Here is a 21,263-nt window from a genome sequence, read left to right on the forward strand (position 1 = left end):
CTTCAAAAACAAATTTAAAAATTTTGAACTTTGTTTAGAAAATGAATAATTAAATATTTAACAGATAACTGCAAAGAAATGACTTGGCTACTAATTACATAAAACTAGTTTCTAAACCAATAACTTTTAAAAGGTTTTTTTGAAAATCAAACCTTATTTTGAGTAGTTTGGTAAACAGTTTGATATAAAGTTTATCTTTAACCATTTCAATAGAAAAAATACTTTCACTCAACTTTTAAGATCCATTGAGAAGATAGAAGAAATCATAGCGAAGAAAGAATTTTATTGTCTTGCAATATATAGCTGAAATGTATATGCATAAAAATTCTATTATTTTAAAAATGTGTTGTCATAATTGTGTCACTGAGTATGTTATTATAAGTTTTTTTTTTTCACTTTTGGTATGACATTGACACTTATATGGTAATATATTGAATCTAATTTCAAATGTTTTATTAAAACCTGTAGATACACACACCACTCAATGGGAGGATCCTAGGATGTCTAATCCTCAGATAGCCGGACCAGCTGTGCCTTACTCAAGGGACTATAAACGAAAATATGAATATTTAAAATTACAATTAAGAAAACCTGTAAGAAATTTCATTTTTAATGAATTAATTGAATTTTTCTTAAAACATTTTGTTTTTGTAGAATAATGTACCTAACAAATTTGAGATCAAGGTTCGACGCTCTAGTATTTTGGAAGATTCATATCGCATAATAAATTCTATATCCAGAATAGATTTACTTAAAACTAAGCTTTGGATTGATTTTGAGTCAGAAATTGGTTTAGGTATGATATTAATTACTTTTTATATATTTTAAATATTAAGACAATAGTAATATTATTTAATAACCTCATGTGGAAATGCAGAGCTATTAAAGGCACATTAAAGATTAATTTGATAGATGTAATATAATCTCAAGTGATTATTTGTCTTGTGATATATGCTAATATAAATTAAGTAAATGAGCATTTGTTATTTGCAAATGTGAAATAACTAGAGTATAAAGGTTTACATTAATAGAATTTACATAATACAAATAACTTAAATTTTATTCTGAAGTGGAGTATAATATGGTAATAATGAAGATTGTGAATAATTTTTGCAATATTTAACTTTTGTTTACAATTAAGGGGGTTTGTTTCTAGGAATCCAATTTCATTAATGAGCTGAATAAAATTCATTTTAGTAGGTACTGAAACAATTTTGATATTACTTTAAAACAAAATAGTTCATTACTCAATATTTATGTATTTGTTAATATTTTGTATTTACTTTTACATTTAAATCAGGTTTATTTATTATTTTTGCACAATTATTTAATTGTATCTTAGTGCAAATACGTGAATTTTAATAGTTTACTGAATATAATAATCAAAATATTTTATGGGGGAATATATATATTATTGAATTTATATTTGGCTCATGACGAAATTACTAATTTACAAAAGACATTCATTTTTTAAATGAAGATTTGCCATACTAAAGTGAATTACATAGTCACTCTAGAGTTTGATTATATCTCTATGTAAGATAGTAGCTTCAGTTTATTCAAGTAATGGTTCCAAATCTTTAACCTTGTTATACATCAATCTGATGTATAGATACACTTTAGCGCAATTTGGTTCAAAACTGGTTCTCCTTATTTAACTTGTTTTGAAGTGTATTTTTTTTATAATTAATAAGTGTTTTTAGATTCATTTTAAATATTACAAAATGCAGTATGACCAGAGCTTCTTCAGTACCTATCCATTTATTATTGAGAATAAATTACATACGTTTTAGATTATGGTGGTTTGGCTCGAGAGTGGTTTTTCTTATTGTCGAAAGAAATGTTCAATCCATATTATGGCTTGTTTGAATATTCGGCAATGGATAATTATACATTACAAATAAATCCATTTAGTGGAATATGTAATGAAGAACATTTAAACTATTTTAAATTCATTGGACGAATTGCTGGAATGGCTGTTTATCACGGAAAATTATTAGATGGTAAGTAGTAGGTAGGGCACATATGCATAATGGGAATAATGGATTCATACAATTTTTATTTTAGCTTTTTTCATTCGACCATTCTATAAAATGATGCTTGGTAAGCCAATCGATTTGAAGGATATGGAATCTGTAGATTCTCAATATTATAGTTCATTGTTGTGGATAAAAGAAAATGATCCATCAGAATTAGAATTAACATTTTGCGTGGATGAGGAAACATTTGGCAAAACAACACAGCGTGAACTTAAACCAAATGGTGCAAATATTGCTTTAAATAATGAAAATAAAGATGAATATATCAGGTCAGTCATTAATACTACATTTATATAAATGTGATAGAGTAGCATTTAATTTTATTTTATTTGAAATGTAATATATATATATATATATATATATATATATATATATATATATATATATCAATTTTATTTTAAATGAATCAATTTTGTTTAAGCAGAATTAATTGGTGCAAAACATATATTTTTCTGAACTGTGGGTTTCTCTAGTAAATTTTTTAAATTTTCAACCATCATATAATTTACTTTATAATTAATTTTAAGTCTAAGTATTCAGATATGCATAATTTTTTTGGTTCATAATTTTGAAAAATTATTGTGTCAAAAAAAAAAATTTCCACGACCTGAATCCTGGGCAATTATTGAGATTGCCATACATCTCATATATTTCTAGAAGCACTATTTGTCCCAAATTCAGTTTTTTTTGTTTCTATATTGTCCCATATTTTCATAAAGTTTTTTGTTTTTAATATATTTTATCTGAAATTATTTTTATGAAATTTGAACTGAAAAAATGAAATAGACACACTGAATGCAATATAATTTATTAATGTTAATTGTGATACAAATTGTACATAATTTTATACGAAGAAAATCTATAATTCAGAAAAAGGAAAAACTGATTTACTAAAAAGTAAAACTGATTTATTATATTATTAAATGGTATTAATGTATAATTTGTATAAAAAAAACTTTAAAAATCATACATGTCATTTAAAATAAGCCCCTGTTGAAACTTTCCTTTCAAGATTTGAAATAAATAATATTTCAATGGTAATAATATCATTTGCATATTATTATATGCTTATATTTATTTTATGAATAAGAGTAATTTTTTGTCTAAATCAGATTAATATATATATATATATATATATATATATATATATATATATATATATATATATATATATATATGTATATAATGAAATTATAGATTAGTAATTCAATGGAGATTTGTATCGCGAGTTCAGGATCAAATGAATGCTTTTCTAGAAGGCTTCAATGCTTTAGTGCCTTTAACACTTGTGAAAATTTTTGATGAACATGAACTAGAACTATTGATGTGTGGAATTCAGCATATCGATGTTAAAGATTGGAAAAATAATACCCACTACAAAGGCGAATATCATGCAAATCATATGGTGGTTCAATGGTTTTGGAGGGTATGTACATTGATATGTTTTAATATAATTTGTGTATGTAGAAAATATTAGTTTGTAACAGTTTTTTTTTAATAGTGCTTCTTTGTAATTTTATAGGTTATTTATGAGCATGTAATTTAAATCTTAGTGCTTATAAAATTAACATAAGTAATATGTGATGCAACTAATAGAATTTCCATTTTGGTTTATGAAGATAATTATTGTAATATGTAAAATGTATGGAATATTGGGAAAATTTTCCAATACATCAAGAAAATTATCAACATGTTTATAACATGAAGCATCCAAACCAATTCAAAACTATGTTCTTAGAACATATGATAAATTTTAATCCCACCTTTAGAAAAAAATAAGCTTTTTGTGACAATTTTCAATGTCCTTTTATATTTCCCTAAATTTTTTATGCATTAACAAACATAATTCTTCAACGACTATCATAATATTAAACCCTTAATCTACAATTTGAATATGTTGGGTCGAAATTGTACAAGCTAGTACAGCGTTCATGGTCATTTTTCCAGGCGCATTGATCCAACATACAAGTTTATTACAAAAAATATTTTGTATCTACCACAGAGATCTACCACAGAGATCTACCACAATTATTGCATTAGTAGTCTGTAAATGTTTATCAAATATTTCTCTCAAAATTTACATTTGGCTCAATCACCATACTGGGCTATGCCTGTAAAATTTGCATTTGGCCTAGCCATCGCACGTGGACTATACTCGTATTTGTAGGTTAAGGGGTTAACATAATTAAAAGTTACTCTATCATCCCTTCCACATGTTTGGTGCATTGCCTTTGGACTGGACATTGATTTGATTTAGTTCATATTGTGAAATAATGGATTAAGCATTTTTAGATGTTAAATTCATAAACATTTTAGGTTGTGCTTTCTTTTTCTAATGAGATGCGATCTAGGCTGCTGCAATTTGTAACAGGAACATCAAGAGTACCTATGAATGGTTTTCGGGAATTATATGGTTCAAATGGACCTCAAGTTTTTACAATTGAAATGTGGGGTACTCCTGACAACTATCCCAGAGCTCACACTTGGTCAGTTATTGTACTAATTAATTATAGTTTTGCAATTTTAAAAACATCGTAATAATTATATTTTAATTAACAGTTTTAATAGGATTGATTTGCCACCATATGAAAGTTATCAGGCTTTAAGAGATAAACTCATCAAAGCTATTGAGGGATCGCAAGGATTTGCCGGAGTAGATTAAAACAATGGATTTACTATAAAATACTACGGCTGTCAACAAATTCTTCGTGTATTTTATTTGTGCACTAATGCAATTTATTGTGATTTTTTTAAGTTCCTTATCAATGTTTGTGCTTTCAATTGTTCAAGCATGTAAAGTTTCTTAGGGTCAATTTTATATATCAATATAATAATTCGCCAATTTTTTTTTTTATTGAATTCATGAAAAATATTTGATTGTATTTTTTCATGTATCAACTATATAACTTCCAAATTAATTATATATTATTATAAATAAATTTAAAGATATATATATATATATATATATATATATATATATATCAGATTAAATTAAAAAAAATCTTAGACTACATCCATCCATATAATATCCTTATTTCAAGTTGTATATTATTGTTATTAGCTAGATTAATTAATTATTTTGATCTTTGTGAATGTAAATAATTTATATTAAAACACAATTTGAAAGGTAGGTTCTAAGTGGTTTATGTTTGTTTTCTTTTATAATGTAAATATTTTATTATCAAATAATGTTACTGCTAAATCTTGTATTCCATGCTAAGGTATAAAAGTGCAAAGTGTAATTCTACATTATGGTATTGCTAAAACTACAAATATAAAAATATGTGATTTACAAATAATTGAACTTGTAACTTGCTTATAAAATGCCTTATATATGTTAACTGCAGATGTAAATTTTTAAACTTTCTCATACTGTAAATAAATAATTAAAAACATGAATTTCTTAGTTACATTTTGCATGCTGTGTCTAATAAATTTAAACAATCTTCAATTGAATATTGCTATATCTATAGAATGTACTATACTACATATAAATATGCATCAAAATAAATTCTATATAAAATATAGATAATAGAGCAATAAATATAGAGCATATAAAATCTGATCAGATTATAAAGCATTTGCTTAGTTTTATTTAGAGAATTGTATCAGAGATAATGAATACATATCCTGAAATAACAATATACTTCTATAGCAATAATTACTCTGTATCCATTTTTGTCTTTATATTATCGAACGTAATCGAAAGTAAGAAAATCTTGAAGAAAATAGTATTTTAGGATTCAGTAAAAAATTGTTATTTTATTAACTGCAAAATTCACTGGTTTTTAAAAAAGGATCTGACTATTTTCTATAAAAAAGTGCCATCAAATTACAATGATATACTTTTGCTATAAGAACATTAAATTTTTGACTATCATAAAACTTTTAAAATGTGCTTTTAAAATCTTTATATATTGCTGAGATTTTTCAAATTTCCATTTGTATCAGTTTTTTTAAAGTTATTATTCAAACTGTTATAACTTATTTTGGCATAACAAAACACTAAAAATTTTTATTCAAAGTTATCTAAAAATTTTAAAATTAATTTCAATGCAATAAAAATTTAAGAAAATCTTTTATCACCCTTGTTTTTAACATTCCTTTACGTTGTTTGAGGTGTTTCTTCAAGTTGGTTTCAAAATTAAATATTGAATAAGATATAATCGCTTATTGTATATATTGTTACATTTTTAAACTTGATTATTGACAAACATGTAAAGCTTAAACTGGTATACGACATTGTTTTCCTCGGCCGGCAGTAAATCAGCAATTTTTTGTTGCTAATGAGTAACAATAATTTTTAATATGTATATAGATATTAGATATTGTAACTTAGCCTCGATATAGCTAACATGACATAACTCAAAGGCAGTGATATAAAACACCTTTACCTTGTTTAAAAATTTATTAATGAAATAATAATTGATATATAGCGTTCAACAATAAAATAATAATTCCGAAATCGACATTAAATTCCAACACCGCGTGAAAAAACATTATAAAATAAAATTCTAGATACAAATCTGTATGATGTCTGTATGGTTGTCTACATAGGTCATAAGCCCTAGACAATATTAGAATCATTCTTCTATTGTCATTATCATTATTATATTGTCTAGGATATTAAAATATGATTGGATATACTAATCAGCTGTATAAATTGTTTACACTACCGCCACCGCCAATGCCCCTACACAATATAATAATCATTGTTGTTAAAATAATTAATTCCTATATTATCCTGGATTAATGGCCAATATCCATTATTATATTGTCTTATCGTTAGGGTAAATGATAACCCTAGACAATATAATATAATAATAATGATGATAACTGTCAATCCGTCAAATTCACACGAGAACAGACAAGAAGTTTCACCGAAATGCCGACAATATTAGAATCATTCTTCTATTGTCATTATCATTATTATATTGTCTAGGATATTAAAATATGATTGGATATACTAATCAGCTGTATAAATTGTTTACACTACCGCCACCGCCAATGCCCCTACACAATATAATAATCATTGTTGTTAAAATAATTAATTCCTATATTATCCTGGATTAATGGCCAATATCCATTATTATATTGTCTTATCGTTAGGGTAAATGATAACCCTAGACAATATAATATAATAATAATGATGATAACTGTCAATCCGTCAAATTCACACGAGAACAGACAAGAAGTTTCACCGAAATGCCACCATTAACGGATTAACGCGCGAGATGTGCCATCTGCCAAGTGACAGTTTTATTATCTGGACGGCTGCCTGTAGCAATTCTGTTTCTCTAACGTCAAATCAACTTCAATTTTATAAACTTAACCACAGATTTTAGATTCTTCAACACAGATTTCTTTATTATAAATTGTAACATTTTTAGTCAAAATTGTTATTGTATAAGTGAATTTGAACTAGATTTTACAACATAGTAAGCAATGTCAATGTATTATTTATAATAATATTTGTTGAAATTTAAAACTATTTATATTTCATTATAATGGTGCGAAGCAGGTAAGGTTACATACTGTTAATAAAATTTAATTTGTATTGCCATATTAATAAAGCAGTAAATTTTATAGTCGCGATGGAAGACGTAGAAGTCGAAGTGTTTCTCCTTCTGTAGAACGTAAACGGCGTCGATCCCGCAGCAGAGATAGGGGCTCTAAGTCAAGTAGGCATCGAAGATCTAGATCTCGAGACAGACGAGACAGAAGTCGTGATAGAAGAAGGTCGGCATTCAACAGAAATTTAAGTCATAATATCATGTGATAAATAATACTATTAAATAAGAACATTATAAAATGGTGTGAAACACTTTAACTTTTAACTGATTATTTTATATACATTATGGTTTTGTCTTTATTGCAATATTGATAATGGAATACTAAGAAGTGAATCTTTGTACATTTTTCATAACTAAACCTAATATTTATTAATGAGGAAAAATCTTTTTTATTTTTATTGAAAGATGACATTTAATTATTAAGTATTTAATTTATGATATAAAATAATGTTTATATTTCTGGATAAAAATTATAACTAATTCAATTGCCCAATATTTCAGAGCTGATAGTAAAGAGAAGGAGCGAAATCGCGAGAGTCGATCCCGTAGATACTCACGTTCCTCATCCAAGGAAAGAGAAAAGGAAAAATCACGTAATGCAAAGGAAGATAAAGAGGATCATTTTGTTCCAAGTCTTGTAGAAAAGGTGAATATTATGTTTCTTTGTCTGGATATTATTAACTTCCCGTAGGGTAAGTTATAGTAATCGCCAAAAAATAGAAAATGAAAATTTTTATATATCTTTACGTTTCAAAGGATGTTTGTGTGTGTGTGTGTGTTTGCGCGTGTGTGTATCTGTGTTCGGATACAAATTTTCGTCGACGATTTCGGGAACATGGATGAAGCGATTTGAATAATTAAAAAAACATCCGATTCGTATTGATAAGGAGACGTGCTGATTAGTTTTTGGCGAAGGCAGGTTTAGTCGTTCCGAAGATAAGGGGCAAAAAGTGCCAAAAACGGTAACTCAGTTTTTAAGAGAACGGAGCGTCCGATTTGAATAATTCAAAAAACATTTTACTTGTATTAACAAGATGAAGAACTGATCTGAAGGCAGGTCTAACGGTTTCGGAGATCTAGTAAAAAAAAGTAAAAAAAATGCCACCTGGCGGTCAAAAATGATCATTAGACATATGCACATCAAACTATCGTATATTTTATAGAGATTTTAACAATAAGTATAAATTTTGTTTACATTCCTATGGGTTTCGTACCAATGCTTATCTGTTAGACGGCGGCGCGGCGCTTACACGCTTCTATATTTCGTCTCTATGCAATTAAAGTACTACGATTGCTTTGAAAAAAAGTTCAGAATTTCCAAAATAATTTAAAATACACTTTTTTCCAAAAAGTCTTTTTTTCAAAAAAAAAGTAAATTTTTGTCAAAAGTTTATAGTTTCTCAAAAATCTAATTTTTCAGGCGAAATTTTTTTCAAAAATGTTAATCTTTAAAAAAAAAAAAAAATTGGTACGGGAAGTTCCAGCATTTTGCCTTAAGGCACGATGCCATGCGCCCGACTAGTTTTTAATTTTTTTTTTAGAACATGGAAATACTTTCTTATTTGACACAAAAGTCGAATTTGTTTGCAACGATGAAAATAAAGCCGCGGTGAAAACATAATTGAAATCTGTATTTATACAAGCTATATGATGTGTAAATAGTAACTTTATTATTTAACTATAAATAATTTATATTTTAAATTCTGTTTCATTAATTTTGAATTTATATTAAATTGTATGTTGGAATAACTTTCACATCATCGTTTATTGTATTATGATTATAAGTGCACACACAATCATATTTGCATTCTTCAAAACTTAATAATAATAATTTTATCTGTTTTATAATGTGTAGTAGAATTAAATCTAGCAAATAAACAAGAAAATTCAAAAGTGCATGAACTGCCAGTTTGTCATCAAATTTACTGCCTACTTTGTATATGTGTGTGTATTTCTTATGATATCATAACATTTGGAGATAACAATTAAAAAAACATCTTTATTTAATTATGTTGTGATATGAACATTAATTTAGGAAGAAGAGCAAAAGCGACTTGAAGCAGAAATGCAAAAAAGGCGCGAAAGAATTGAGAGATGGCGTGCTGAAAGAAAGATGAAAGAAATGGAGGTTTCTAAAAAAGACAAGTCTTCATTCTTAGCAAACCTTCAACTACCAAGTGCCAAAAAATGGTCTCTAGAAGATGATAGTGGTGATGATGCTGATGCTGACGATAATAAAGGTGCATCAGGAGAAGGTGAAATGGAAATTGATCCCTTGGATGCATTTATGGAGAGTGTACAAGACGAAGTCCGAAAGGTAATTTATATATATATATATATATATATATATATATTGATGAGTTATTTAGAATCGGGCAGTAACACCAAGTAAAAAAAAACTAAAGTAGTTTTGAAATACTTTATTTATCCATACGTTTCGGTGTTCATCGAGACCGTCATTCAGTGGAAAAACTAAAAGATTTTATATAATGTAGAAATAATATGAAGTTCTAGAACTTATATATAAATACTTACAGAAAATTAATTATACAAAAATACACTACACTATTACACTGTGATAAACCAAGCTATTAATAACTGGAACATTTAAACTAATTATTTTTTGACAATTTTTGGTTACATTCTAGTGTGTACAGATTAAGTTACGTCTAAATACTGAATGAATTGTGTTTACAAATTTTGCGAAAGTGTAAAAAGACTGGCAAACATATGTTTTTAGTAAAATGATAAAATACACACTTCATTCAGATATGGTGGTGTTTTGAAAAATGGTTTAATGTATGGCAAACATATCACACCAGAAAGAGTTTCTGAGTCAGGTAAATCGTTTTGTGCTGTGGAATTGTTCATTTTATTCAAAAGTTATGTTCATCTGTTACTGGTTACGGAGTTTATAAGTTTTAAGGGATTGGAGTTATCTGTTAGAATTTTCGTAATTAAATTGATGTTGTTGTCCCAAAATATTTTTGTCCGATAGAAGTATTGCGTGGTCAGATAGATTTATTATAGTACCTATTTTCATTTTGAGTGGATGATAAGAAAAGTAGTTAAGGTAACGTCCAGAGTCAGTTGGTTTTTGGTACCAATTTGTTATTAGTTTGTTATCCATAGTACGTATAAGTTTTATGTCTAAGAAACTTATCGAGTTCATAGTCTCCAATTCTACTGTAAATTTTAATGTTTTATTGACGTTATTAAATTGATCAATTATCATAGTGACATCATCACTAGGGATACAAGTGATAATGTCATTTACATAACGGCAATAAAAAATATGTTTATTGTAATTTTTAAAAATTATATTTTCAAGAAGTTGTAAAGATATTTCTGCTAAAGATGGACTTGTGGCGACCCCATTGGCGCCCCAAAAATTTGATAATAGAAAGAGCCATTGAATTCAAAATAAGTGTTAGAGACAATGAACTTGACAGTTTCCCTGAACCAGTGCAAAGATAAAGAAGTCAACAGAGAAATTTCATCCCATCGGGTTGTTATAGCGTCTAAAATAAGGTCTAGGGGTACATTAGTAAAAAGTGAGACTACGTCTAAGCTAATTAGTTTGTAGTTGTCGGGTATATAATTTATCTTGTGTTTTAAGTAAACAAATCTCTTTTATTTAGATAGTATATCTAAATTTCTCACAAAACAATAAAAACGACGCACAAAGGATTCGCAATTCGTTCCACACATGTGTAGAATCTTGGTGAAAAATATTTTTTAAAAAGTCCTTTCTCCATTATATCTTCAACCAGTCTACGAACAACACACTATCCAATTGTGATTTTTTAAATTAGTATTTGGTGAAAATATTGTGTAATTACAAGTTCAATGTTTATAATACATAGTGTTGTGCATTACCATACCTTGATACCATGGATTATTAAAATTTTCCAATTTAACACTAAGATTAACTAATTGTAAGTACTATTTACTATTTTATTTTTTTTTTCACTCCAATTCAATTGTTTTAGTTTTTAATTTTATTTTTAGTTTCCACTGAATGAAGGCTAGGATTATAGCCGAAACGTATGGATTTAAAATAAATTTTTGAAAGAAATTCATGTTTTTATTGATGTTATGCCCGATTATTAGACTTTGTTAATACATATGTCAACATCAAATTCAGAATCATACAATATATATATATATATATATATATATATATATATATATATTACTATTATTATTATATATATATATATATATATATATATAATATGGTAATGATGGACCTGAAACTGATCCTTAGGTTTAATAATATTTTTTAGTTGGTGTAAATTTCTCAAGAAAATAAAAACTTTCAATATTCACACAACGTATAACAACAATCTTTTTACAAGTGCATGTAGTCACTTATATTTGCACTTTTATCATGCTAATAGTTATAATAAAAGTAAAAGATATGCTATAAATACTTTTATTTTGTTACTTTATTTCTCAATGTATGTAGTTGAAATTTATAATGATAATTCAATATATAATCAGGTCAATAAATTGAGCAAGGTCAAAACTAATACTGCTAAAACAGCTGGAGTCGTAATAGTTACAGGGGTGGCCACTCAAAAGACAGAGAAAAATAAAGGGGAGCTTATTGAACAGAACCAAGATGGATTAGAATATTCATCTGAAGAAGAACAAGAAGATATAAAAGACACTGCCGTCAACTTTGCAAATAAACAGAAGAAAGACCTTGCCAAAGTGGATCATGATGAAATTTCATACACAAAATTCCGCAAAGCATTTTATGTCGAAGTGAGTATTGTTATATTGCTCTGAAATGGTGTGTACCTAAGAAGTGTTTTCAGAACTTTAACATTTTTAATGTTGAACATTTTTTTGTCATACGTTTGTTTTGAGGTTTCATTATATGTTTATTTTTTAATAATAAGGTACCTGAAATAGCACGAATGACTAATGAAGAGGTGGAAAAATATAAAGAAGAGATGGAAGGCATTGCAGTTAGAGGAAAAGGATGTCCAAAACCTGTTAAGGTATTAAGAGTGTTAATGAGCATTTAGTAATTACTTCATCAAATGTATTCAAAACAAAACAAAATCTTGCAGGCATGGGCACAGTGTGGTGTGTCAAAAAAAGAATTAGATATATTAAAAAAATTGGGTTATGAGAAACCCACACCAATTCAAGCCCAAGCTATTCCTGCCATAATGTCAGGCAGAGACTTGATTGGAATTGCAAAAACAGGCAGTGGTAAAACACTAGCATTCATGCTTCCTATGTTCAGGTATAATTAAATTCTAATTACATTTGTTTTGAAAAATAGTATATATGCTTTATTGAAATTTTTGGTTTTGTATGAGATTGTACATAACAAAGTGTGATGGATCCATTACCACATAAACATATTGCAAAAGCAAGAAAACATTTTGTTTGTAGTGGTTTTGTATGAGATTGTATATAACAAAGTGTGGTGGATCCATTACCACATAAACATACTGCAAAAGCAAGAAAACATTTTGTTTGTAGTGGTTTTGTATGAGATTGTACATAACAAAGTGTGATGGATCCGTTACCACATAAACATGCTGCAAAAGCAAGAAAACATTTTGTTTGTAGTGTAGAAGCTGTAAATATAGTTTGTTTTAATAAATGGTTTATTTATTCATCACGCTTTTGTTTAAGTTTCATAGGCATTACACTTTGGATAACTATATTGATTGGTATTATTTCAAGAACATTTATTGGAAAGCCATATATATAATTTAAATACTTTTAGGCATATTTTAGATCAACCACCCTTAGAGGAAACTGATGGACCAGTCGCTATTATTATGACTCCGACCCGAGAGTTATGTATGCAAATTGGAAAAGATATACGAAAGTTTTCTAAAAGTTTAGGTTTAAGGCCAGTATGTGTTTATGGAGGCACAGGTAATTATTGATTTCTCTTTCTATTTTGTGTTTCAAAACTAGATCTGATTTCTTCAAATGAAACCAAATGGTTTTTCATGTAAAACTGGTATCACTAAGTACCAGTACAATAAGTATAAAACAATATTTAATTTTTTGTTTTTAATAAGTTAAATAAATAAGTCAACTTTTCTTGTAAGCAAATTATATAGAAATCAATTAGAGGCATTAATAATAAAAAATACCATAAATGAAAATTACATTATTGAAATGATAATATCTATAAAAAAATTTAATATCTACTACATTATTCTCAGCTAAATTTTATTCTGAAGTTAAAATAATATTGAATTAAATATAATCATATATTTTACAATTTTAATTTACTTTATAAATCAGGTATATCAGAGCAAATAGCTGAATTAAAAAGAGGTGCAGAAATTATTATTTGTACTCCAGGAAGAATGATAGATATGTTGGCAGCGAATTCTGGCAGAGTGACAAATTTAAGGAGAGTGACATACATTGTTTTAGATGAAGCTGATAGGATGTTTGACATGGGATTTGAACCACAGGTATGCAGAATAATTTATTTTAAACATGTGGAGCATTCTATGTTTTTATGTAATGTAGCGGGATATGATTAATAAACCAATTTTAGGTTTTGCCAAATACTGTAATCAATACACTATTGCAAAATACATATATTATCTAAAATGTGGGGATCATCCTAATATTAACATCGCGGGCCTCGGCCAATACACAAGAGACGATATTTGGTATGGCAATCACGCCATGCCAAAATATATACTGATCGACCCATAGCGGTAAATGAAACTTGGCCGGACACAAATTTTCTCCCTTAGAGTGAATAAATCTTTTATGATGTTTTTCTTCTTTTGTGTTATTATGTGTTATTATAAATAGTGCTATGTGATTTTTTTTGGGGACAAATTTTCTTTCCTCTTTTTTTGTCACACAAATATGAATTTATTTATATATTCTGAATTAATTATTGTTTGAAAAATCAAATCCAATGAAGAATACAATACCTACGGGTAAAAAACCCATGTTATAAAATGCAATGTACATACTTACATTTATTGAAATATATATGTTTTTGACCTTGACCTTTTTTGACTAATAATTTTCACCTTTCAAAAACTCTGTTTATAAATATACGAGCGCCTTTCGCTACGAGCGTCATTTATAGGCGGCAACCAGCATGACGACTTTGACCTAAATTACTGAGAATTATAATTTTTTATTGTGGTCCAAGCATTTTTTTCAATTCCAATTTTTAAATTATCCATTTTTTTGAATGCAAGAACTATTTAAAAAATGGAGAGTTGTACTAATTAGTTATATGTAGTTTCTAGGTCTAATAGTTAAAACCTAATTTTTTTTTACATTTACTCAAAATCTTATAAGTATATTTCTAAAAACTTTTCAAAAAATATTGGTTTTATGTAAATATATTACTTTGTTGACAATAGATGAATGTTTTGTTTTTCATTTTCTCAAAAAGATTTTGAAGTATTTTGAAATCTGTTCGAAAATGAATAGTTTAATTAAAAGCACATTCATTGATATGGTGTAAACATTGGCAAAGTAATTTCATTAAATTCAATCAAAATGTCAATAGTTTCGAACAAACATTCATTAAACCTTTATGTTTTCACAGTTTATGAAACACTGAAAATTTAAGAGTTACTTAGAGTTTTGCAATTCTCTTTATTAAGTATTTTTAATGTACTTGTTTAATGAAATTCTTAATCATTAATGGCAATTTAACTAAAATATTTTTATAATTTGCCAGGTTTGTTTGACAAACTCAACTATTTTCAATATGGGAAGTTCATGATTTTTAGGCTATTGTTACATTAAAGTTACTGTACCACACATCTATTTAATAATAAGGTGTACTGTAGTAACATTATGTAGTTTGAACTATATTAAAATTTTCTTTTTTAGGTAATGCGTATTATAGACAATGTAAGACCTGATCGCCAAACTGTTATGTTTAGCGCAACATTCCCAAGACAAATGGAAGCATTAGCTAGGAGGATTCTTCAAAAGCCAATAGAAGTTCAAGTTGGAGGTAGAAGTGTAGTTTGTAAAGATGTGGAACAAAATGTTGCTATTCTGGAAGAAGATGCAAAATTCTTCAAACTTTTGGAACTACTTGGGTTATATCAACAATTAGGTAGCATTATAGTATTTGTGGATAAACAAGAAAATGCAGATATATTACTCAAAGATTTGATGAAAGCAAGTTATAATTGTATGAGCCTTCATGGAGGGATTGACCAATTTGATAGGGATTCGACAATAATTGATTTTAAGAGTGGAAAGGTAAAAAAAAAATAGCTCTATCAATATCAAAAATTTTATTCTTGCTTTTATTTTGTTAATTAGTATAATATTTTACATTCTCGTTCAGTTTGTAAAATGTAATTAACAAATAAAGTTGCAATTGATTAAATGCTTTATATTATAAGTAGCACTAGTTGTAAATTTTTATCTGATTGTAATTTCAATAAACATTTAAAGTGTTTATATATTTATAAACCTAGTTTTTTTTTAATACATTTCGATATCTCTGAGTAATTCTAAGAAGTGTATCACTTACCATTTAAATTAAATCTACATTGAGTTATTCTTTTATATTCATATAGGTCAAGTTATTGATTGCCACATCAGTTGCTGCAAGGGGTTTGGATGTTAAGCAATTGATATTAGTTGTCAATTATGATTGCCCAAATCACTATGAAGATTACGTTCATAGGTAATGATAATAACATCAAATATTCCTTTTTGTACATCAAATTTTTCTAGAATACGTTTGTGCATTTTTGTTCAAAACTTAGTTTTTTTAGAGCTTAATTAATTATCCAATCTATTGTTGGAATTGAAATCTGAAGTCAGTTTTATATAACTATTTATTTTCTCAATTAGATGTGGAAGAACAGGTAGGGCGGGTAATAAAGGTTATGCATGGACATTCTTGACCCTTGAGCAAGGAAGATATGCTGGTGATATCATCAGAGCTTTAGAACTATCTGGGAGTACTGTGCCTGATTCGCTTCGAACATTATGGGATAATTACAAGACTGAACAAGAAGCTCTTGGCAAAAAAGTACACACAGGTGGAGGTTTTAGTGGAAAAGGTACAAAAAATATTTTTACATCCAGGCAATTCATTCTGGTAATATATCTTAGATTTTTAAACTAATTATATTGAAACCTAATTAAATTTCACATTGTTCACCAACTTGCCTTATGGCACAGTAGGTTCTATTATTGTATTAAATTTATTTATCTTCAGGTTTCAAATTTGATGAATCTGAGGCAGCTGCAGTATCTGAACGTAAAAAGCTCCAAAAGGCTGCATTAGGTCTTCAAGACTCAGATGACGAAGACATGGAACAAGATATTGATCAGCATATTGAAAACCTCTTTGCTACCAAACGCACAGTAAAGGAAGTTAAGGTTTGTGCCAATACAATGTGATACCTGATAACATATAAATGTCATTTGTTATCAATAATATTATACATATATATTTGTACCACATTTTATGCAGTTGAACCTATTTTATATCTATATTAATGCAATTTTTGTTTCAGGCTCCCAACTTACTTGCTCAGTTAGGCAATGTTTCAAATACAACTACAGATAAATTGGAATTAGCAAGGAAATTGGCTTCGCAAATCAATCTGGCCAAGAATCTTGGAACTGAAGCAAAAGGTGCAACACAGCAAGCTGCTGAGGCTATTCTAAAAGGAGCCGGAGCACAACCATTGATCACTGTAAGTTATCAGATTTGTCTTTGATTGATCACAATTTCAATGTAGTATTATTATACTATATATAATTACAAATTAAATATAAAAGGTTAACGATTTCATATTTATGTTAAATATGTTGTATTTATTTGTTTAATACATGTATACAAATGCGTACTCCTTCAATCTTAATATGTAATGTTGAATAGTTGTTCAGAGTTAATTATTATTGGTAACTTCTTCTGATGCACACATAAACGCTCGTTTTGAAATATCAACAAATAGAACTTAGTTTTGAAAGAATTTTTCTTCTTTACTTTCTGCGTATGTTTTTTTTTATTATTAAATCAATCTGATTTGAAAATTTAATTAAAGGCTAAAACAGTTGCTGAACAATTGGCAGCTAAGCTCAACACTAAATTGAATTATCAACCTAAAGAGGAGGATGATCGTTTAGCAGGAGATGAACCAGATCAAACATTCCGCAAATTTGAAGAAGAACTAGAAATTAATGACTTTCCACAGCAGGCAAGGTGGAGAGTCACTAGTAAAGTTAGTATCATTATTTATAGCACAAACTCGTACATTGCATGTGTATACTTTGACAACTTATCGCATTTTGAATTAAAAATTGTTATATAAATATAATTACCAATTATTATTTACTTAATAATATAAAGAAGTACACTTACATTACAATATAAAAGTTATATTATTAAGAAATGTTGCAATTAATTTGTAAAACAATTACTGATAATTTTATTATAGTGTATATGAAATTATCTATAATCCATACATATAAATTTTTTAAATATTTATAATAACTTGAATTTAGTTGAGAATTTATGTTGTTTTACTCATTATTTTAGGAAGCTCTTGCACAGATCAGTGAATATTCTGAGGCAGGTCTCACAGTACGTGGCACATTTGTCGCTCCTGGTAAATCACCACCAGAGGGTGAACGTAAATTGTACTTGGCTATTGAAAGTTCTAATGAACTTGCAGTGTCCAGAGCAAAATCAGAAATCACTAGGCTTATCAAGGAAGAATTGCTGAAGTTACAGAGCTCTCATCATGCAGTAAACAAAGCCAGATACAAAGTTTGTTAGAAGAAACATGTTTTATTGAAGAGACATTATCTATAATGGGACAGATGTATCTAAAATATACATGTCTTTTTTTAAATTCAATATGTTTTGTAGTGTGGTGTGATTGATTGACATATTTGCAGATGGATGTGTGTAAATAGTTTAAATATTGTCTCCCATTGTAATTTGTAATACAAATTTCATTTTCATTTAGATTAAAATGTATTAGAAATTTTTATTATATGTTACTGATAATTACTAATATTTAAGTGGATATATAACCACTCAATGTTTATTTCCAATATTAGAATGCACATCAGTTTGTAGAGAGAAATGTGTACATATTTTTGAATTTATTCGTGGGGTGCATTTCACTTTCTGGAAAACTCTAAATAACTTTATAATAAATATGGTTTTGCAGAACAACTAAAAATACAGCAATGTAGTGAAGCAATATTTAATTCATGAAGTGAAATATATACTATTACCCATATATAAATATTATTTCTAAACAGTACTTTGTTTCCAATTATATCAAAATTATATTCATAAAAATATAATTATCATAAATCTTCATTTGCCTTTGTAGTATACTTTTTTCCTTTAGAATATTCTTTGAACTTCGTAGGACAGTAGCAAGATTCTTTTTGTGCATCTATGTAGGATTTACATCCTAATGTTAAAGTACCTGTAAAAAGCATTTTTGCTGCTCCTTTACATCCTGTAAGTATATAAATTCATAATTCTAAAATGTATGTGAATTAATGTAATATATTTAGGATAATTATAATATAGCATAGCACAAGATTGAATTCAATATTTATCCCATTTTAATTATAGGCATAATATAGCTATAAAATTAATTCATAGTTTTTGTAATTCATTGTAAAGTGTGCTTTAATTGTAAATCAAGTGTTACAAAGCACATAGATAGTTGAGGTATATGTGACTGATCTTGAACCAATTTGAAGAAAAGTAACCCGGATGTTCAAATAAATTTAATTTCACATATTGCAAAAAAAATTCTGCTACTTAGTATTTTTCATAGTTACAGCCTAATTATAGTATGTAGTAAGAAAAGGGAAAATATGGGCCAGTTGAATGTTTATTGAACCACCTATGCAATGATATTGTTTTAGATTTTTCAGATGAGCGAAGAATAATGATTTTCCAGTAACAAATTACCTTTCATGACCAAATCTCCCACTGTTTTCTCATAAGTATCACAATACTTGTACAAACACCGTTTAAATTCAATATCACATAACTCTTTATCTGAATTGCAAGTATCATAACAAATATCATGAGCATCACAACATATAGTCATCTCTGCTATTGGCAAATACTGCGAGTCTATTTGCAATCCCAAACTTCCACATCCATCTGAGTGTGGAATGTGATGCTTGTTTCGCTGCGGTGGTGATCCTAGAAATTTTATTAACTTGCTTTCTAAAGCCATTAAAGAACAAATGTATTTCAAATCTGTAACAGCAAAACCAAGGAGCAATATGTACGAAACCGAGATACATACAATGTAGCTTTAATTTATCTGATAAAATATGAAAATATTAAATGTCATTACTTCAAACAGAACATAAATAACGAAAATTATATACTGTACTTGTGTCAATTCGTTCGCAAACTTACCGTCCGGGCATGTATATCGGCAATTTTCTTCAACAGCGGCATCGAAAACATCGTGTATCACCTTAAATTTCTTCGCAACAGTTATGATGTTTTTTAGTATATCGCCGAAGACAGCTTCAGCGGCGATTAAAGCGTCTCGTACATTTCCTAATACGCCAGCACCGTAACCAGAGTAAGCGTATGTCAGAAAGGTTAAAGCGTAAATTGCAATTTTTACGTAAGGAATATGCATTGCTCTAACTAAACAAGTCATTCACGGTTCAACTGAAATTCGACGGGCGCATAAAATTCAGATGAAAAGCACACGTAAGTAATGGATTGTTGCCAAGAACTGAATCATACATATTTAAGCACGTTAAATGAAAAACTCGATATGTTTTAAAAGTTTATTTAATAAGATTTAAAAAAAAATATTCAAACTTTTGACATTATGGTTTCTAATTCCCCGCTCTCGTACAATGACTTCACATCGGACCCACCGCCAAGACATTCGCCGTTTACGAAAACGCGTGGAACCTATAATAATGTAACCATTAAATGCCATTTTTATATCTGATTCAATTTGCTTTTTTTTTTAATTCTCACCGTATGAGCGCCGGTGATCTCACCCAAAACTGCTTGAATGCTATCCCCGTCATCCCTGCCGTCGAGCTCGATTGCTGTGTACTTACGCTTCAATGTGTCAAATACCTGATATGAAAATTAAATTAGCGCAATTATGAAAAACCATCAAAATCTTTACCAAACCTCTTTAGCCATCTTGCAGTAAGGACAATAAGACTTCGAAAAGATGACGACTACATCACTAGCTATGAGATCTTTTACGAATTGTTGTGTTTGGACACTCATTGCACCAGCGTTTCGGACCGTTCCTGCGGCAGGTCTGCTGAAGAATAAACCCATTTAGGTTACAGATATTATTGATTTTTTTAGCATTTGAATCGAAACAAAAGATGTCCTCTTTATCTTTATTTAATTTCGGTATCGTTATTGATAATAAAAGTTACGACATTTTGAAAACCAGTGAGTCAAAAACATTTATGCTCGTGACGCACTACATCATATCATTTTCCTCGTTCAACATTCGCATCGAGCTAATTTCTGGTTGCTTACGTCCTTTTATATATCGATACCGTAACCGACTGCATCGATAAAATTAATTTAATTTGCAGATAATAATATAACCTCACTTTTCTCAGATTATCTTGTCATTTTTCATGTAAATAGTAATCGTTTGAA

The 21,263-nt window shown here is 28.2% G+C and overlaps 4 protein-coding genes across 5 annotated transcripts in view; 2 read left to right on the forward strand and 2 right to left on the reverse strand.

Moving 5' to 3' along the window:
* Window positions 1-4,874, forward strand: part of LOC113376480 (E3 ubiquitin-protein ligase Nedd-4) — a 13,517-nt gene extending 8,643 nt beyond the window's left edge. For both annotated transcript variants that reach the window (XM_026616409.1, XM_026616410.1), the window contains exons 11-17: window positions 469-593; window positions 655-796; window positions 1,794-2,003; window positions 2,068-2,308; window positions 3,237-3,465; window positions 4,356-4,525; window positions 4,599-4,874. In XM_026616409.1, the coding sequence (XP_026472194.1) occupies window positions 469-593; window positions 655-796; window positions 1,794-2,003; window positions 2,068-2,308; window positions 3,237-3,465; window positions 4,356-4,525; window positions 4,599-4,701 (1,220 nt within the window). In that variant the 3' untranslated portion in view covers window positions 4,702-4,874. The remainder of the gene's footprint in view (window positions 1-468; window positions 594-654; window positions 797-1,793; window positions 2,004-2,067; window positions 2,309-3,236; window positions 3,466-4,355; window positions 4,526-4,598) is intronic.
* A 2,488-nt stretch (window positions 4,875-7,362) lies between these two features.
* LOC113378697 (probable ATP-dependent RNA helicase DDX46) lies at window positions 7,363-18,855 on the forward strand. The gene is made up of 16 exons (XM_026619255.1): window positions 7,363-7,560; window positions 7,629-7,778; window positions 8,114-8,258; window positions 9,648-9,929; window positions 12,119-12,385; window positions 12,523-12,624; window positions 12,697-12,875; window positions 13,368-13,522; window positions 13,901-14,076; window positions 15,476-15,856; window positions 16,180-16,289; window positions 16,460-16,671; window positions 16,830-16,993; window positions 17,131-17,313; window positions 17,665-17,841; window positions 18,159-18,855. Exons 1-16 carry the CDS (start codon window positions 7,547-7,549, stop codon window positions 18,396-18,398), a joined length of 2,937 nt encoding a protein of 978 aa, XP_026475040.1. The 5' UTR covers window positions 7,363-7,546; the 3' UTR covers window positions 18,399-18,855.
* Window positions 18,856-18,869: 14 nt separating this feature from the next.
* Window positions 18,870-20,403, reverse strand: LOC113378699 (group XIIA secretory phospholipase A2). Its single transcript, XM_026619257.1, has 3 exons — window positions 20,025-20,403; window positions 19,563-19,802; window positions 18,870-19,098 (listed from the first exon to the last, which is right to left on the reverse strand). Exons 1-3 carry the CDS (start codon window positions 20,275-20,277, stop codon window positions 18,941-18,943), a joined length of 651 nt encoding a protein of 216 aa, XP_026475042.1. The 5' UTR covers window positions 20,278-20,403; the 3' UTR covers window positions 18,870-18,940.
* LOC113378700 (glutaredoxin-C4-like) lies at window positions 20,397-21,089 on the reverse strand. Its single transcript, XM_026619259.1, has 3 exons — window positions 20,772-21,089; window positions 20,610-20,714; window positions 20,397-20,540 (listed from the first exon to the last, which is right to left on the reverse strand). Exons 1-3 carry the CDS (start codon window positions 20,925-20,927, stop codon window positions 20,439-20,441), a joined length of 363 nt encoding a protein of 120 aa, XP_026475044.1. The 5' UTR covers window positions 20,928-21,089; the 3' UTR covers window positions 20,397-20,438.
* Between the last annotated feature and the right edge of the window lie 174 nt (window positions 21,090-21,263).

The sequence above is a fragment of the Ctenocephalides felis genome, unplaced genomic scaffold, assembly GCF_003426905.1.
Source record: "Ctenocephalides felis isolate EL2017-DRISC unplaced genomic scaffold, ASM342690v1 CF-g0.4_SCAFFOLD_01886, whole genome shotgun sequence".
Classification (NCBI taxonomy): Eukaryota; Metazoa; Arthropoda; class Insecta; order Siphonaptera; family Pulicidae; genus Ctenocephalides; species Ctenocephalides felis.

Excerpts from the sequence above, each read along its gene's own strand:
- LOC113378699 (XM_026619257.1), bottom strand. The coding sequence starts at position 20,277 with ATGACTTGTTTAGTTAGAGCAATGCATATTCCTTACGTAAAAATTGCA. Across the intron at positions 19,803-20,024 it reads CCGATATACATGCCCGGACG|GATCACCACCGCAGCGAAAC; the intron begins GTAAGTTTGCGA and ends TAAAATTTCTAG. Across the intron at positions 19,099-19,562 it reads GGGAGATTTGGTCATGAAAG|GATGTAAAGGAGCAGCAAAA; the intron begins GTAATTTGTTAC and ends ATATACTTACAG.
- LOC113378700 (XM_026619259.1), bottom strand. The coding sequence starts at position 20,927 with ATGGGTTTATTCTTCAGCAGACCTGCCGCAGGAACGGTCCGAAACGCT. Across the intron at positions 20,715-20,771 it reads ACTGCAAGATGGCTAAAGAG|GTATTTGACACATTGAAGCG; the intron begins GTTTGGTAAAGA and ends TTTTCATATCAG. Across the intron at positions 20,541-20,609 it reads AGATCACCGGCGCTCATACG|GTTCCACGCGTTTTCGTAAA; the intron begins GTGAGAATTAAA and ends ACATTATTATAG.
- LOC113378697 (XM_026619255.1), top strand. Across the intron at positions 15,857-16,179 it reads TTGATTTTAAGAGTGGAAAG|GTCAAGTTATTGATTGCCAC; the intron begins GTAAAAAAAAAA and ends ATATTCATATAG. Across the intron at positions 16,994-17,130 it reads GCACAGTAAAGGAAGTTAAG|GCTCCCAACTTACTTGCTCA; the intron begins GTTTGTGCCAAT and ends TTTTTGTTTCAG.